This window comes from Pituophis catenifer, unplaced genomic scaffold, assembly GCF_029215685.1.
Source record: "Pituophis catenifer annectens isolate HBS135680 unplaced genomic scaffold, rPitCat1.0.hap2 SCAF_7, whole genome shotgun sequence".
Lineage (NCBI taxonomy): Eukaryota > Metazoa > Chordata > Lepidosauria > Squamata > Colubridae > Pituophis > Pituophis catenifer.
Window position 1 is genome coordinate 44,031,602 of NW_027256887.1, and position 18,627 is coordinate 44,050,228.

The 18,627-nt window shown below is 35.5% G+C and overlaps 1 protein-coding gene across 1 annotated transcript; it reads right to left on the minus strand.

The window, feature by feature from the left end:
* Positions 1–1,627: 1,627 nt before the first annotated feature.
* IL22 (interleukin 22) lies at positions 1,628–12,357 on the minus strand. Its single transcript, XM_070946737.1, has 6 exons — positions 12,315–12,357; positions 5,593–5,839; positions 4,626–4,691; positions 4,039–4,176; positions 3,569–3,634; positions 1,628–2,169 (listed from the first exon to the last, which is right to left on the minus strand). The coding sequence occupies exons 2-6, from the start codon at positions 5,785–5,787 to the stop codon at positions 2,035–2,037; spliced, it is 600 nt and encodes a 199-aa protein (XP_070802838.1). The 5' UTR covers positions 5,788–5,839; positions 12,315–12,357; the 3' UTR covers positions 1,628–2,034.
* Between the last annotated feature and the right edge of the window lie 6,270 nt (positions 12,358–18,627).

Sequence of the window (18,627 nt, forward strand, 5' to 3'; positions counted from 1 at the left end):
TCTGGGACAAAGAAAACAGAGTGGTCTAGATAGTGTTCTTAGTTTCTCCGCCCTCTTCCAATAGCTGCCCAAAAGTAGAATTCTTGGACAAAGAAGACCACTGGTTATGTCAGAGCTGGCTATTGGGTTAAGTAATAATATGATTCCTGTTCAATGAAAGCAAAAAGCTATTTGACATTTCCTTCTCATCCCCACAGTCAGTAGTCAATCAGGTACATAAAGTTTTTAAAAGCATGTCATCTCAATAATAGTCTCCCCCATGGTTTACTCCCAGCACCTGGTAGTAAGCAATATAAATAAGACTTGGAATTAAGGGTTGCAACATGGAATGTTCATAAAAGAAGGAACTGGACAAAATAATGAAATGACTATTGCAAGAAATTCCTTTTTCTCCCCTATCCCTGCCATCCACTGGTAATATTTCCAAAACTAACTAGTTATGTAGAACTCATAAAATGCAGTCAGTTGGGATATATTAAACAAATGACTTTTTATTGCTAATTTTCAAACATTAAACAAATCTAATATTCAGTTTTATTAAAAAATGTGTACATGTGTGAACATAAATAAATCATATAAATTATATCCAAATATATCAAATATAACAAAATATAACAATAAATTATTAGTTATATCCAGTGGTAATACTCATTAAAATGTTATGGAAAACATATAGTGATTCTTTGAAGACAATACTGTTAGCAGGTAAAATATTCTCAAAAAATTATTCAGGTACTTAAATATATAAAATTGTATCACTTGCCAGGATACTATCAAAATTTCCACTTTCATAATTGTTACTTATTCAGTTAGAGCTCCAAGGGAATCATTAGTTGCATTGGACCTCCATTCCTATAATCTCTAACCACAAAATCATTAGGTGATCTGGCTGATGATGAGGCCATTTGTGGTCCAACAGATCTTCAGAATAACAGATTGAGGAAGATTTTCTGGTTCTAGAAATAGCTAATAAATTTTATGATAGGGATCAAGCATAAAAACACTATTTTCTAAATTCACTTTCTTGCAAAGATTCTAAAAATAAGAATCCCAGACTAGAAAGGGGCATCCAATTCTTATAAATATTCAACATGAATAGATGCTTACATATAATTTGTCTACAACATAATTGGAGGATCTATAACTTTCTCCAACTATAGCTCTCCAGAGGTATTAGGACCACATCTATGGCATAAAATAGTATGGATGAATAATTGCCATTTTAATTCATTTTGAAAGGTGTATATAGCAGAAAGGCTGCTTTAAGTTTTACTGTACTAACTCTCACCATCCCTGATCCACATTCAGTATGAACAAGGTCTGATAAACCAGTGGCGGGTTGCTATCGGTTCGGCCCAGATTGGGTGAACCGGTAGCGGCGGCAGCAGGATGCTCCACCCATCTGCCTGGACGTCTCTGCTCATGCAGAGAAGCTTCTGCGCAAGCGCGTGAGCAACCATGAGTGAACCAGTAGTGGCCGAAATTGAAACGCACTACTGGTTTAAACCAGTGACTTCTAGTTGAGCACAATTTTATATTACTGTTCTGCACATTAAGCACCCTAATGCTATGATGGTGGTAGTTCAAGAGGAGCTTTCTGAATTCACAATAATTTGTAAATTTTTACAAGGATATGTGACTGAAAGTGCTACTGATTGAGTTTGCTGTGAGTCCGAACTAACCATCAGCTTAGCAGCAGCCCCATTGTTTAAACACTTTTAGTTAGTCTGTCCTCAGCTTAATCAATATTAAATTCTCCTTTACATTATGCTTAAAATTCTTTGACATAAAAACATCATTTTCTCGTACATAAATTAGGCCTATCGTAATAAAATATTGGTCAAAGCTAATATAATAATTATTATTATTATTCTGGAAAGAAGTAAATAATTTGAGATATATTTGAAATCTCAGAAACTGCAGCATCCAAAAATATTTGTAATTTTTTTTTATCATATAAACAAAAATTTCTGCAAACTGACCTTAACACTGACCTCTAATATATATTGCTTTTTCTTCAGTATATGAAAAACATCATAATTTTGACGATTCTTTGTTCTTCTTGTCCTTGTGCCCACTGCTTGCTTTCTTTGAAGTACATGCATCCCTCAGATAGTCATACAGCAAATCAAGTTCACCAACCATTTTGTTCATTCCATTGTCTCCCAACTGAAAAATCATAGCAAAAGTATGGTCTTCAACAGATCCAAGTACATGCTGCTTTGCCTAGAACTTTATTTGATGATGATTTTTATAAAGGCCTCTACTCTACTTAATCTAGTATGGCAAAATATTGCTTGCTTGTTTTAACATATGGAAGGTAGGGGTTTTTTGTTTTTCTTTTGTCTTTTGTTCTATACTATAGGATCAGTTGTGTTATCCCATATGATAAAAGACATAAGACATACAGTCAATTATCAAGCCTATTTAGGGTAATCATGGCCTTGCAGAATCTAATTCTGATATCTCATATACACAACATCAAATAAAATGTAATCAAAAATTATAAAAACTTATAATTTTAAAATATCCTATGGCCACTTGAGTAGCAACTTAAAAACTAAAGTAATTAAAGAAAGCTTATACTATATTAAATATATGTGGACTTCAAACTGTCATAATCCAAATCTATAGCTACCGCAGATTTTGACAGGACTTAAAAGATGTGAAACCATGAAATATTCTTTGAATCCATAAATTGGAGGCTTAATTTTCTGTTGAAAAAAGATCATAGCTCCTTTGACTGATACCTGTACTGCATGTTTACCTGCATCATGTAAAAAAAAAAAAAAACATTCCCAATATATTGCAAAGAGAGAGCTGTTGCATTTGCCATCACCAAGATTATTGCTTTGCTCTGGTGTTGTTTGCCATCATAGTGAAAATATGCAAAAGCAAATATGCAACAGTTCAAAGTTTGGCAAAATAGCATACTAAAAACTAAAAATCAAAATAGGAGATGTTGAAAACAACTGAAGAAATGTAGGGTGAAGGAAGAAATACAAATAATGTGGATGCAACTATAACTGCCATATTTTTTGGAGTATAAGATGCACCTTTTTCCCCAAAAAAAGAGGGTGAAAATCTGGGTGCGTCTTATACTCCGAATGTAGCCCCGCCCTGCTTTTCAAACGGAGGTTTCAGAGGCTGAAAAAAGCATCAGAAACGAAGCTTCAGAAAAGAAACTCCCAAACAGAGCTTCAGAGGCTTTTTTTCAGAAGCTCTGTTTCGGAAGCTTTCAGAGGCAGGAAAAAAAGCAAAAAAAAGCAAGGCACAGAGCTCACAACCAAGGAACCTGCCAATCAGCTTTTTTCTTATTTTCCTCCCCAAAAACTAAGATGTGTCTTATACTCCGGTGCATCTTATACTCCAAAAATATGGTACATGTCAAGTTTCCCCAATTTGATTCTTGTCTTGATTTAACATGGTCTACCTTTTCTCCAATAATATATCTACAATTCCTGAAAGCTGGTCAGAACTATTCTAACATTTAATTCAACCTTCCATAGTGACCAAAATAGGAGCATACCTCCATTGTTCTCATCAATCTGTTCTTAAATTAATGTACCTGTTCTAATTTATCTTTCATTCTTTTCAAATTTCCTTCTATGTATCTTGTATCTTCCAGTGGTTTCTGAAAAGGAAAAATATATATATATATAACAATGTGGTTTGCATTTCACAACTCTTTCTTTTTACTTATGTTGAACTTTAGAAATCTTGGATGTTTTGATTTGAGGTTTCCTCTGTTAGTGTTATCAGCACCAGAGCTATGGTATTAGATGTAGATGTATTTAGATAAACAGAAGCCAACTCTATTTGTAGTTTGAAATCATCCAAGAAAGAAAAAGAAGTGGACAATTTGAAGAAAGTTGAGAACAAGGGATAGAGAACAGATAAAAACCATTTGAAGTTTTCTCCAAACTGGCATTTCCTTTACATATGCTGAAATATTCCTCCCACCATCATCTGCAATAAAATGGTCTGTATTCTGACAGGAGAGAGTGTCTGCCAATATACAATTCTTATCATGCTTACACAGTCACGCAGTTCTCTAGTCAATTCCGCAAAAAAATATATTACTTCTAGGAAATTGGGATTTGGGTTCTTCAGATCATGGAGGACATGTGTGACAGTATCTGTTACTCTTTTCATTAAGTAGCAACGTTCATTAGTCTGCAAAATAAACAGGCAAACAATGGAGATTGGAATATGCAGGAATAAGCATCTACGTACATCGACAATTGCAGGAAAGGCAAAAAGGAACAAGTAACAAAACATGTGTTACGTTATCCTGAGCAAAAACCACAAGGTACATACTAGCATCCAGTGGTCAGGATGTAAGTATGTAATGATTGAAATCATGTCACTATGTCTGTCTCAACATTTTGACAGTTTACTGCCATCTGGAGGAGTGAGTCACCGAAGCCAAGATAGCCCTAACTCTGGGCCTTAAGACTCTTCCCTTTCTCAGTAGACTTGCACATGTGATGCATATAAAAAAGGACTTTGATTTCATAATTACAGCTTCTGTTTCACTTTTGAGAGATTTTGCTGCAGAAGCCTAAGTTTATATTGATTAAAACAATTAAATTAATTAATGCATGTTTAAAATAGAGTCTCACCGTGACGTTGATGTATAAATCCTGTCCCACAAACCTGTTAACTGTGTCCTGATCATAAACTCTTGCCTGAAAAGAGAAACAGGAAAACTGTAAGGCAGAAAAAGGAGCCTTTAGCTTTATGGAAGTCCTATTTTGTAGCTATCAATTTACTGGGACTGCAGTAGCTTTCTAATTTCACCAGGGAATTGTAGAAATCAAGAAAAAGGTAGAAATAAAAACGTACATTTTTATTTGAGCTAGCCATAGATTCATACACTGCATTTTGAATTTTTTAAAAAAATAAACACAGTGGCTGATTTCTGCATAACTTGGTAAGCAATATGCCATTACTGACAAACCATGGCAGAATCACAAATCGATCTAAGCCAAACAAACTAATATGAAAATCTGGCAAAAAGAGTAAAACTCACCAAAATAGGAAATCTGAGGAATTTGCTGGTGAATCTTGACATGAAAATCACAATATATTGTAAATATTTAACAAGTCTGAAATTTACAAGATTTATAAACAGAACATAACAGGGAGCAAAATTAAACAACTGGCAATGTGCAGAAAGCCAATAAAGAAATGGACATGTACCAAGCTGCTACCAGATTGCCCTGCAAAGACTTCTGTATATGTTCCACTGAGTTATGGCTTTTTCAAATTGTACATACCCTATTTCCGCCAAAATAAGACATCCCCAGATAATAAGCCCAATCGGGCTTTTGAGTGCATGGCAATAAGGCCAGGCACTTATTTCAGGGTTCAAAAAAAGGCAGGGTCTGATTTTCAGGGAAACACGGTATTATATATCGAATTCGGGAAACCCTAACTCACTGGGACAACTCCAGCTGTCACAAAATAGCCTGTCTTTTCAGAAAGAAAAAAAAATGGCAGGAAAAAAATGGATGAAAACTAAAAAACACCCAATAGAAAGGTCCTACAGCCAATACTCTGGCACTGTGCAAAGCCCTCTGGTTTTACCTCTCTGGCCACGGTATAGGTCATGTTCTTGAAGGCAAACCTCCTGAAGTGATGTCGGTTAAGGCTGCAGGATTGATCATTTAGCGTGCTTGTTTGGTTCAAGGGCAAAGGACTTGCAACAGTGAGGAGGAAGAGGTAATAACAGCAGAACACCCAAAGAAGATAGCATCTTGTCCAATTCTTCCATAGATTCATATTTCCAAAAGAACAGCAGTCAGCCCTGGAATGTCTCAGCTACAGCTGTGGACTTTATAATAGACAAGAAAAGTAAGATTACCCCAAAAAGACACATAAAATGAATAGTTCTAGTCTAATCATATCTATAAAACAGCAAGGCATATAGATTAGTACTTACTTGAACTTTTTGGATGTAATTTAAAACAGCTGAAGGTACTCTTATATATGTGTGTGTGCATATCCATTACTACTGTGCTCATATAATAGAGATGAGTTAAAATGACATCATCAGGTCTCACACTTTCCACTTCCTGACAATTTATTAACCACAACATAAAAAAAAAGCCACAGATACAGTAAATTACTTATGAAGTGTCCCAATTGATGATGATGGGGGTAAAAGGGGGTTTTGTTACCTTGATACATGCAAGTTAAGGTCAACCTAAATGTGATATCATGGTTTAAAAATGCAAATTACAGGCGGGAAAGACAATATATCTGGGTCAAGCTCAGCAAAGGGTTAAAGCCTCTTTTGACTTTTTCCCCATCAAGATCATTACCACAGGTCTGCTATTAGACCTTTTGAAAAGATAACTCATAAACTGATGGAAATTCTAATCTCTGATTCTGGTGGTTGCTAGAACTGCAGACAATATATCCTATAGCATGGAAGAATCTCTCTCTAGAAATGAGACTGGCCTGCATTTTGTTAGTTTTCCAAGAGGTACTAAAACCAGAATTGTTTAGAAAGCTTACAAAAAATTAACGACATCAATGCTGTTTGGACTGCTGCTGTTGTGGTGGTGAGATATTGTGAAATATAGGTAGTCCTTGACTTATGACAATTGAGCCCAGTGTTTCCATTGCTAAGCAAAAGAGTTGTTAAGTGAGTTATGCCCCATTTTACAACCTTTTTTGTCAGTTATTAAATGAATCACTAAAGTTGTTAAGTGAAACATGCAGTGGTTAAGCAAATCTGGCTTCCCCCCATCGGCTTTGCTTTTTAGAAGCCAACTGTGAAGGTTACATATGGTGATGACATGTCCCTAGGACAATACATGCCAGATGCCAAGCACCCAAATTTTGATCACATAATCATGGGATTGTTGCAATGGTTGTAGGTGTGAAAACTGGTCACAAATCAGTTTTTTTCAGTGCTATTATAATATTGAATGGTCATGAAATGAATGCTTGTGAGTCGAGGACTACCTGCACATTCAGTTTCTTTCATGATTACCTAGTACAATGTTGTCTACAAGCCAGAAAGTGAAACAGACCGACCTTTATGGAAATATTAGCCTCATGCCTATAGTTGTATGGGCTTTCTGTATCATTTTTTTTGAAGCTTTCTTTTAAAAAGAGTGGAATTGCCTCCTCATTCCTTAGATGCTCCATATACTATGTAACAAAGTTACTAATCAAGAGTAATTGGTCAAATATCTTGTTAATATTCTCAAGCCAAAGGAGAACGCTATAAAAAAAGAAAGCAAATTGTTATAAAAAAAAAAAAGCAGAGGGTAAAAGCCAACTGTCCGAGTATGAACATTGAAAGGACAGGTTATACATTTTTACATATACATATACCAGTGGTGGATTGCTACCAGTTCACCCCAGATCAGGCGAATTGGTAGTGGCGGCGGCAACGGGAGGCTCCACCCACCTGCCCAGACGCTTCTGCGCATGTGCAGAAGCGTCACGCATGCACATGGAAGTGTCATGTGCACGTGCCAACAAGCAAAAAGGTAGCGATGGGTTTTGAAACCCGCCCGACATATATGTATATGCTTCTATTTTTTTTCAACATCATTTGTTAAATCATTTGCAGCAATAATCATTTTATATTTAAAAGTACTGAGAATCTAGACTGATAGGATTTAGCATAGATTGAACTCTATGTGACAAATTGCAGTTTCAGTACTATTGAAAATATTTTTAAAGTGTTTTGTATATAACATAGAATTCTATAATATTTCTATGTTCTATACAAAACAATACAAACACACTTGATACATCTTCTCCAGAGGTGGGTTTCAGCAGGTTCTGACCAGTTCTGGAGAACCAGTGGCGGAAATTTTGAGTAGTTTGGAGAACCGGTAGTAAAAATTCTGACTGGCCCCGCCCCCATCTATTCTCTGCCTCCCAAGTCCCAGCTGATCGGGAGGAAATGGGGATTTTGCAGTAATCTTCCCCTGGATTGGGGAGGGAATGAAGATTTTACAGTATCCTTCCCCTGCCACACCCACCAAGCCATGCCCACCAAGCCACACCCACAGAACCAGTAAAAAAATTTGAAACCCACCACTGATCTTCTCTAAAGGAGGAACTAGGAAAGCTTCTGAAACCCTGCTGGACATAACACAAACCCAAAATAGGTACTCACGATATGTCTAATAGTGTTTAGTAATTGAAGAGCCAAAATGGACTATACAGGAGAGTATTCTTCCCAAAAGTGCAAGATTGCAGCTGCTTTAAGTCAATCATAAATTAGATTATGATAAATAAATTAGGTATTATTCAGAATGATTAATATAAGATAAAGAATTGTTTGCTTATTATCACTTCTCTCTACTTAATTTGAATTAAATTTTCTCATATATAATCAGAAGGGCAAGGAGTCTGAATCTTATATTGCTTCAATGTTGTGCTTATTTTCTGGCAAACTGTAGTTTCTACATTTTTTTTTAAAAAGAACTGCTTTAAGCCAGTGGTTCTCAATCTTTTCTTCCCCACAGCCTCTCTTTAAATACCTTTTGTGTCATGGACCATGACCACAGACCCCCAAAACTTAACTCAAGATTTAAATCAAACATTTCTTTAACCCTTTGTGGACCCCCTGTGATGACATTGCGCCCCCCAAGTGGTCAATAGGCCACAAGTTGAAAACCACTGCTTTAAGCCATGTTATATGAGATCCCATCTAGAACATCATTAAATTGGTTGGAAATTGCTCCCCTTAATTCTATTATGCATATACAACTCTGCTGCACTTTCTATAGTATCTTGAACATCAAAATGATGTGGTCAGTTCATCCTGCCACTTTCACTTCTTCAATCTGCCCTTCCTTGTTGGTTGGATCTAGGAGAACCAATTTCTTTGACTCTTCTTCAACCTTCTGAAAAATGAAAATGTCAGTAGGACTACTGCAGAATTTTGGGGATCTTGCAACCTTGACCAAGTTGCTTTTGTAACTATTACTTCTTCCTGGAATTCTCAGTTCAGTTAACCAATTTAGCATTACAAAATTGTGGATATTGGCCTCCCAAGTCCAACTGAGTTTTGAGCTATGTTGTTGTTGCTGTTATTGTTTTAATGAGAGCTTTGGCACTACTGATACAATCTGACAAAGATTCAGTGTATATGTTGTGATTCCTAAACATTTTAATATCTTCTTTGTCTAATGTGGATGGACTAATATATTCAAGATTACCCTACAATTTTTGCTAGGCCTAAAATAACATTAACATAATGTAGCATCTACCACTGAAGAATTATAGCAGACATTCCCAATTGCTTCATGACATTTTTTGCTTTTTATAAACATTATGTAATAATGAAAGACATGATATAGTAAGTCCTACTTAGATTTTTTTTTTCTTTCCAATAACATTTTGGAAATATACCTTTTTCCATTTATAAACTAAAGAGTGGTTCCAAGCCACGTGTACATTTTCAGATTCCCAATTTGGTAATAAGTCAAAATGGCTGTTACTTTCAAAAGTTAACCCATATTAAAAGCAAAGAAACAGGAGTTGCATCACAAGCCACAATAATTTCCTCCTTAATTTTAGCTTTCAGTCATATAGATGATCTCTACTTTTTTCTTTATCTTAGAAATTGTGCAGACTTGTTCTGACATATTGAACTTGTTGTATTCATATACTGTGAAATTATGTTTGAAATTATGATTTGAAAATTTGAAAGAAAATTTGAAAGATTTCAAATTTTTGGATGAGATTTTGAGGGGCTAACATATCAAAGTAACAGCATCATGGAGGCGGATTTTTTTAATATTTTTTTTTTTAAAAAAAAGAACATGAAAAGAGCCTGCTAAAGACCAAAGAGAAGAAATGGTGAGGCAAATGGGAGATGTTACCAAGAAGAAAAGCCAAAACCAAGAAAGAGAAAAGTCTTAGATGTAAAGAACCTAACAAGGAATTTCAGAGGGATGATAGAAGGGACAAAAAAGTTTATTACAACAATATCTGTATGGCACTATTGACCATATACATGTTCAGGGTTCTGCATTTGGTATATGCTTTCTCAAACATACTAGTGTCAAGTATGACTGTAACAGGCATGTCACATCCAGGCTACAAAATCGAGGTAGAAAGCAGCATCTCTTGATCATCTGGGTTTGTAGTCCAGATAAGATCTCTGATATCTGATAATAACTTTGTTAAAACAAGTATTTCCAAAAAAAATATTGGCGGCAACAAGAGGGAATGAGTCAACATTGGACATGTATCATTAAAATGTGCAATATGTTCCAACTTGAAAGAAAGCATCAAGTTCTGAGGTTTTGTCCCAACTTCAGGCTAACTAATTTTACACTGAATTCAAGATAAAACATTTTAAGCTGTGCTGTTTGTTTATGTCAATGCCATGATCGTGTTGTTTTCAATCATGATAATTAATGGTGAAGAGCTATATCTTTTGCTACTTTTATGTTTTCATGGACTTCATTGAAATTATTCCATTCAGTGTTACTTTTGGTTTGGATTCTGCTGGTATTTGTGTGGGCAAGCTGCAAAATTCAGTAAGGTTTGTGGTGTTGGCTGTTTTTCCAAGTCAAGCAAGCAACATTCTGTATGATACAAGTTTTATTCTTTCAGAAACAACTCAGAATATTCAAGTGGAACGTAAACATGGACCACAAAACAAATCCCTTTTTCGATTCTATGCATCTTATTGAATCTTCAGATATATTCAAATTGGCCTACTTAAACAAAGATTGGCAACTAATGTATGCAGCATATACCTGGAATCTGTCAATTGTGGCTTCTTTTGATTTTCACCTTTTAGAATCTATCTACTTTACTTTGTTGAACTTGAGAACTTTGATTTAAATTTTTACACTAACATTCAATGGTGCAAATTACCCCATCTCTCCTTGGAATGGACAGAAAGGATCTAGGAGTAATGTGCACCATTGAATATTAGTGTAAAAATTTAAGTATAATTTTATTTTCAATTTTGCCTGATATACAATTATGCAGATTTCCCTCTAATAAATATGTTTATTCATTATTTATTTATTTATTTATTAAATCTTTACACCGCTAATCTTCCTACAGGGTGACTCTGGTCAGCTTTTATTTAGAAATATTAAATAGAATATCTATGAATAATTGCACTCACCCAAATTTTTTCCTAATATGTTCTTTTAAATTGGGGATAAGATTTCAACATTTGGAAAAATGCAAATACAAAATTAGATGAATTTGCACTCATATGAAAAATAAATAAACCACTGATTGATCCAGGATATCTGCCTCTATACCCAACCAATGACACAAACATCACTGCTGTAACCAAGTTCATCAACCTGCTGCTGGTCATTCTCTTTTCCTTTTTTTCTTCAATCTTTCCCATCATTATCGACTTCATAAGGGAGCAAGATTTTCACATAATTATCCTAAATATGATAATTTTGGATACTGGCCACTTGTGCCTTAAGTGAGCACTCTGAAATTATTTGTTCTATTATCCGTTTGTTTTCTTGATTATCCATTTCCAAATCCCTTCCCAACACCAAAGTTCAAAAGCATTAATACTCTTTCTATCCTTTTTCTTTTGTTTTTGTTTCTACAGAACCATTATCTTCATAGTTCTGATCTTAGGTGATACAGACACATTGCAGCATTTTGTCCAAGTCCTTATGGCTAGTATTCTAAATCCTAGTCTCTTGGCTGCTGGTTCCTTTACAATTGATAGTTGCTTTTCTTCAGGACTTCAATACCTTCATTGCTAATTTTAAGACTATTTACTCTCTGTTATTATTGATTTGGTCTTATTTATATTTAATCATAGTGGCATCTTTTCACTCTGCTCCTTTACTTTCACAGAGAATATGTGATTAAATCTTTCTTACTGTGGTTGTTATTGAAGTTAAGTGACCCCAGGGTGATATCACCAGATTTATCCTTGTTTGTAGAAGATGCCATATTTTTAACAAACTTTATTTTATAACGTGTTCCTTCACGTTTGTCTTCTTTTGCTTCTTTATACTATTAAAACTTTGGAGTCTATTGCCTGAGCTAGCCTTCTATAATTGACATTCTGCTATTGTGAATTATTATTTATTTCTAACCTGCTTTTTTTCCATTCTCAAGGCACTGAAAATTTGCCTGCCTCCTATTTGTCTCAACAACCTTGTGAGGTGGTTTTTGCTGAAAGAGAATGACTGGCCCAAAGTCACACAATGGCCATCTGCCTAAGGGAGCCTAGAAGTCTCATATGTTCCTGCTAGACTAGCAATTTAACTACTACACCAATAAACAGCTTGTCTGATAATGTAATTTAAGGTTAGAAAATACAAATTTACCTCTTTTGAATCTGGAGGGATTTTCTTTTCCTAAAAAAAAAAAGAGAGAGAGGTAAAAAAAAAGGTTGAAAGAGAATGCAATTTGTTGCTTGATTTTTGCCAAAATAAGCCAGAACATCTAGCATTTCTCTAAATGCGGTGTAATTTGTTTTGGGTGATTGTAAGTATTATTTTGCTGGCATGTGAAATTAGGATTATTGTACATTGGAATCTGACAACTGGACAATGTAAATGGATTTTCTATGCTATGAATTTGTTAAAAATAGATCTTGCTAGATTAGCCTTATTGCATTTGAGAAAGTTATCGTATGACAATTGATCAGCTAGCTAGTTAAAAACTGGCTGGATTGCATGAGATTTAAGTATATACATATTGACCATACTCATAAGAGAATTCACCAGTGAGTTCTCATCAAATGAGAAAGAAATATCAAGATAACAAAGATGTTCTAGGAAATTAGAATCAAATGCCTCAATCAGAAAGCAGATTTGGCTGAATATTAGAAAAAGAATCCTAAGAATAAAACAAGTTTAACAGTGGAACCAATTACTCAATAAAAGTAGGTCAGAATCTTTATTGAATTAATTCTGGAAAGAAAGGTAATAAGGATTCTGTACCAAGAAGATTTTGGCTCAATGACTTAACTAGCTATTTCCAACTCTAGATGTTCCCTTTATGCTTATTTACAACCAATGTTACTATATATCCATTAGTCATCAGTTTATTCATATTGGAAGAACAAGATTTCTAAGTACTAAGTACTAAGTCATTCTGCATGTTGTAGCTAATCTCTCCAGAAAACCTATCTTTCTTATCTCTTTAACCACAGAAACAGGAAACACAGTAGTTTTGCTGAGATTAGACATTTAAAAAAAACTTTCAAATATTTAATGATACAAACATGGGTTTTCAGACTAACTTTGTACATTTACATCAAATTTCCTAAATATTGTGATCCAATCTGAAAATTGTCTGTGATGCAAAATCTGATGTTTGATAGAAATCTCTAATAGATGCTCACCCTGAATGAGCAGTGTGGTATACACCACATTCCTATAAACTATTCTGACCGTGAGAAGCACCAATGGACAGTGTGATATAGGTTATGTTGCCTTTATAGGAAAAGGCAACGGAAATATTGTACACAATCATTATATTTTATATATATATATATATATATATATATATATATATATATATATATATATATATATATATATATATTTGTTTTCTCAGGTTTTCGCGGGTGTTTGTATGTAGGTCTTTGGTTATTCGGGTCTTCTCCCACGTAAAATTGGAAGTGTCTTGGCGACGTTTCGACGAAGTCTCATTCGTCATCTTCAGGCTGGTGTTCTCGGCTTCGTGCTTCCAGGAGCAAATGGAAGCACGAAGCCGAGAACACCAGCCTGAAGATGACGAATGAGACTTCGTCGAAACGTCGCCAAGACACTTCCAATTTTACGTGGGAGAAGACCCGAATAACCAAAGACCTACATATATATATATATATATATACACACACACACACACACACACACACACACATACAGACCAAGACAAGCAAGTAGCAACACTTACCTATAGATGGGCTGCTTCTTTCGGTTCCAGTTCACCATTTTGACCATCATCATTTCCAACTGGGGACTATTCTACAATCTATCAGGTAATGGACTTTGTTTTATACTTGAGCTACCAGGACATTATGCATCTTTGTTTACTTAATATCAGCAGTTCACTCAAATATTATGATTTCTATACCCATGAAACCAAGACTGGCTGTTCCTGAACCATCTGAACAGATTTATGGCTATTGATCCAGCTAGTGGAAATTTTCTTATAACCATCTACAATTATTCTTATAGGAGGGAGTCTTATTGACTTACAGAAGGGAGGAATGGTTTGGCTTGCAATTGCCATTTCTTTGCCTGTAATGTTGATTGTCCTAATTGGGGAGGAATGAAATGGGAGAAGGGCACTTAAGGCCAAATCAAAAGACAAAATGGTGAGGTTGGTCTACTACCATGATAGTGAACCTATAGCACATGTGCCAGAAGTACCATGCAGAGCCATCTCTCCAGGCACGTGAGCCGTCACCCATTGCTCTTCAGGGTTCTGGTGCTGGCCAGCTGGTCTTCACGCATGTGAGAGTGTCAGAAAGGGGAAGAGCAGCTGCCCAGTGCGCATGCCTGGAAGATGATCTTCCAGTTTCCGGCATGTACATGTGCACCAGCCATCTGATCTTCCAGTTTCTGGTGAGGACCAGCTGGCCAGTGCACATGCACACGCCGGAAACAGGAAGATCACCTTCCTGGCATGCACATGCGCACTGGGCAGCTGCTCTTTTGGTTTCCAGTGCTCCCACATGCGTGAAGACTAGATGGCCGGCACGCTGGAATGCAGAAGAGCAACGGGCGATGGCTCACGTGCCCGGAAAGATGGTGCCGAAAAGGTCCGCCAACACTGGTGTATTAGATAGCAGGGTACTTTCTAGTACCTTACCACCCTAGTTTTTAATTTCAGGTTTGTGGGGAATGACTACACCCTCTACCCATGTTTATTTTCTAAGCCTGTATGCAAAACCAAATTGTGGCCCAGATACATTTTGATAAATAAATGTTTTTAGTTAATGGGCCACTTTATAGCATGCCAGTTTCTTCATTATTTATTTAGTTTCAAATTTAAAAGCTTGGCGGATGCCAAAGGCATTACTTTACCTTCTGCTCTGGATCCATTTCAAATTCTGAGATGTACACCCACAAATTGTTCTGTCTTTCTCTTCCTATCTACTTATTTGTGCTTATTTCTTTGCATTACACATTCACGCATTTTTGAATGGTCCTTGACTTATATTCATCTCCAAAATGCATATTCTGTTTAGGGCCTCTATTCTCCATGTACATATGTGATACCTGAATAGAGCCATATACATCTATGTGATTCTGGTGATTCTGTATTTGGGGTTAAGATACTATTGTTTGGTAGCACTGTCACAGATATTTTCAGCCACTAAACCTCCATAAATCATTTATATAAATAATATAAATTCATTTCCAGTGTAACATTAAGCCATAACATCTTAATATCCCTTATACAATGTGACAAAAGCACATTGAATAAAATGATCAGGAATGAGCAATCCTTGGTAGCCGAATGCTGCACAATGATTGGAAGGGATATAAACTTCTAGTGGATAGGGCAATGATGCAAAATAGATGGGGCCGTTTTGATACAAAAAAATTCTTCCCATCCATTCCCCAGCATTTCTGAAGAATGTTTTTGTTTTATTTTACTCTCTTATGCCTATTTTCAGGCTTACAGTACAATATTGGGATATTTCTCACCACAAATAGTGGGGATCTTCAGCAATCAAGATCTCCAAGGACCACATAAAGCAGGAAGGCTACCAATGACCAGAATCCTGTACAACCTGACATTTTCAAAAAACACTTTGAAATGAAGTAAACAAGCACATAAAATTAGGTGTAAGCCCATCATAGTAAATGTATTTTTTATCTACCATTTTTATCTGTTTCTGAGATGGTGATTCATTGACCACATGGCAGCTATGAAAGCAGTGACTTAGGTATAACAATTCCTTTCAGATTTTTACCATCGAAGAAAGTATGTCATGACAATATTCCATTTGATGACCTACTTAAGTGAATGAATGCTTCTTTATTATCAGTTTTAATGTGGTGTTTCTTAAGCAGTGATTTATTAAAAGTTTAGAACTGCATCCTAAAGTCATTTATGGAAAACTGCATGGACATTTTGAGCGAATGGGCACATTTCAATAGAACTTTCACATACTTGTTTATTGATCAATTACGATGTTTTGATGTGTGTGGTAATTTACAAGACAGCCATTTACCTGAAGACAAAATTCATAAGGATGCTCCTACTAGTACCCAGCCATACTTCTATCAAAACAGTTTGCCTTGAGTGCATTTCCAACCAAAGCACTGGAGAGCAGAGAACTTGGCAGGTACCAAGCAAAGTATTCTAGCTTTAGGGCTGCCCTTGGGCACCAGAGTGGGACTGTTAGATTTGGAGAAACCCAAAGAACTCAAAACTTTCTTCTGAGCAGCCTGTACAGAATTAATTGATGAAATTATTATGCACAAAAATGATGCAAATCAATAACTTTATAAAAGGAAGATGTAATAATATGATACAAACTAATTGTAATGTTTTAATTTATTATATGTAGAGAGCTTATTAGTCTGACAAGTTGAAACAAAGAGGCACGGAGCTGCCAATGTTTCACTCTTGATATGGATTGATTTAGATACTCAAGTTGGATGTTGACAGGGAAGAATTTTAAGATTTTCATCAGCAAATAAAGGCTACATACTAAAATGTAGCCTTCTTCCATACCATATAAATTATTTCTTGATAATAAAAAGTAAAGGTGACAAACTGTTGGAGGCTAACAACATTTAACTGATTTCAATATTGATTTCAATTTTGAATCTCTGCAAAATTGTTGTAACTCCAACCTTATGTTTTCATTTAGAAAAATAAGATGAGGAATGAGGAAAGCAAAAGGGGAGCTGCAAAAACCCATGAAGGTTAATGTGTGAGACAACTGGATAAAGGGCCAGTTCATTAAGTCCAAGCAATTATTCTTTTGGTGCCTTGTTTTGTGCTAGTCAAATATTTCAGATACAATTATGGATTCAAAGACACCATCGAACAACACCATGATTCATCCATTCTTGCAGAAACACTGAAAATTCCAGGTCTGAAATGTAAGACGGTGCCCAATGGGGGTGTCCTATGTCGGAGGTGGTGAGTGGACTAGGAAGTAGATCCTACCCTCATCCTGTTGTATTCTGGTTTTAAACTTATTGTATAGTATATAGCCTTTGTTCGTTTTAATTTTTAATGTTTGTATGCTTGCTTTTATGATGTTGTAAGCCACCCAAAGTTCCTTGACAATAAAATGGTCAGCAAATAAAGTTAATAAATAAATAACAATAAATAATAACAAATTGAAAACATCCCATATTGTATATCACACAGGAATTTAAAAGCAGGGTTGCAGGGAGAGGATTGCAAAGGGGCAAACTGTCTTAATTTTTTTTTAAAAGGTCTCCACAATTCAGCATTTAATGGGTCTTTTCCTTACCCCATACCTAGCTCAGGGAAGGTTAAGGCTGGTAGCAACACATATTAGTTACCAAATTGGCCAAAATATTTTTCTTAGTATGTGCATGAAATCCATTCTGGAAATCATATAACAAGGCCATTAAGGATATCTTTCATAACATGTGATGTGCATCAAATGCACATCACATGCAGAACTTTTATGATACAGGTAGTCCTCGACTTACAACAATTCATTAGTGACCGTTCAAAGTTACAACATCACTGAAAAAGGTGACATGACCATTTTTCACGCTTACAATTGTTGTAGCTTCCCCATGGTCACATTTTACATCCGAATACTTGACAACTGACTCACATTTATGACTGTTGCAGTGTCCAGCAGTTATGTAATGCCCTCTTGCGACCTTCTGACAAGCAAAGTCAATTCACTTAACCACCATCCTATTAATTTAACAGCTGCAGTGATTCACTTAACAAATGTGGCAAGAAAAGTAGTAAAATGGGGCAAAACTCACTTAACAAATTTTTCACAACGTAAATGTTGGGCTCAATTGTGGTTGTTAAATTGAGGATTATCTATATTTAAAGACAGCCAACATAAAAACTGATAGAAGTCGATACATTCTTTCTTTACTCTTTGGTTTAGCAGGAATGTCAATGTGGCTCAAAACTTACAAGTATAATCTTTTGATTAAAACATTAATCAAAGTACTAGAACCTAACAATTTCATAACTTTAATTAGTCTATTCAGACAACTCTAGCCATCTATGCTTTACATGGCTATTAGAGCGAGACAGACTGTTGCCTATCCCATTTCTTTATAAATTTAAAATATCTTCAATTATGCTTCTAACCTTTCCAGAAGATGGAGTGATTATAAATGCTACAATGCAGCAATTGTGTCATAACCACATTTCTGAGTTGTAACATTCAAATTACAGAGATTAAATACAGGCAGGAGTGCTAGAAATCTGAATGCACAAATATTTCCAGGAACACCTCGCTAAGAAAATGGTGCACTCATTCTGCTGGGCAGACAGAATTAAATAAGCAAAACCCTAATTTATTGTACTCAAAATAAGCAATTGCTTTGTTTGGTCCCAAAGTGAAAGACCAACATTTGCAAAGATAATCAATTTGTTACATTAATGAATCAGTTGGGATCATTTTCAGGTAAAGCAAACTGAATGGTTCAGCAG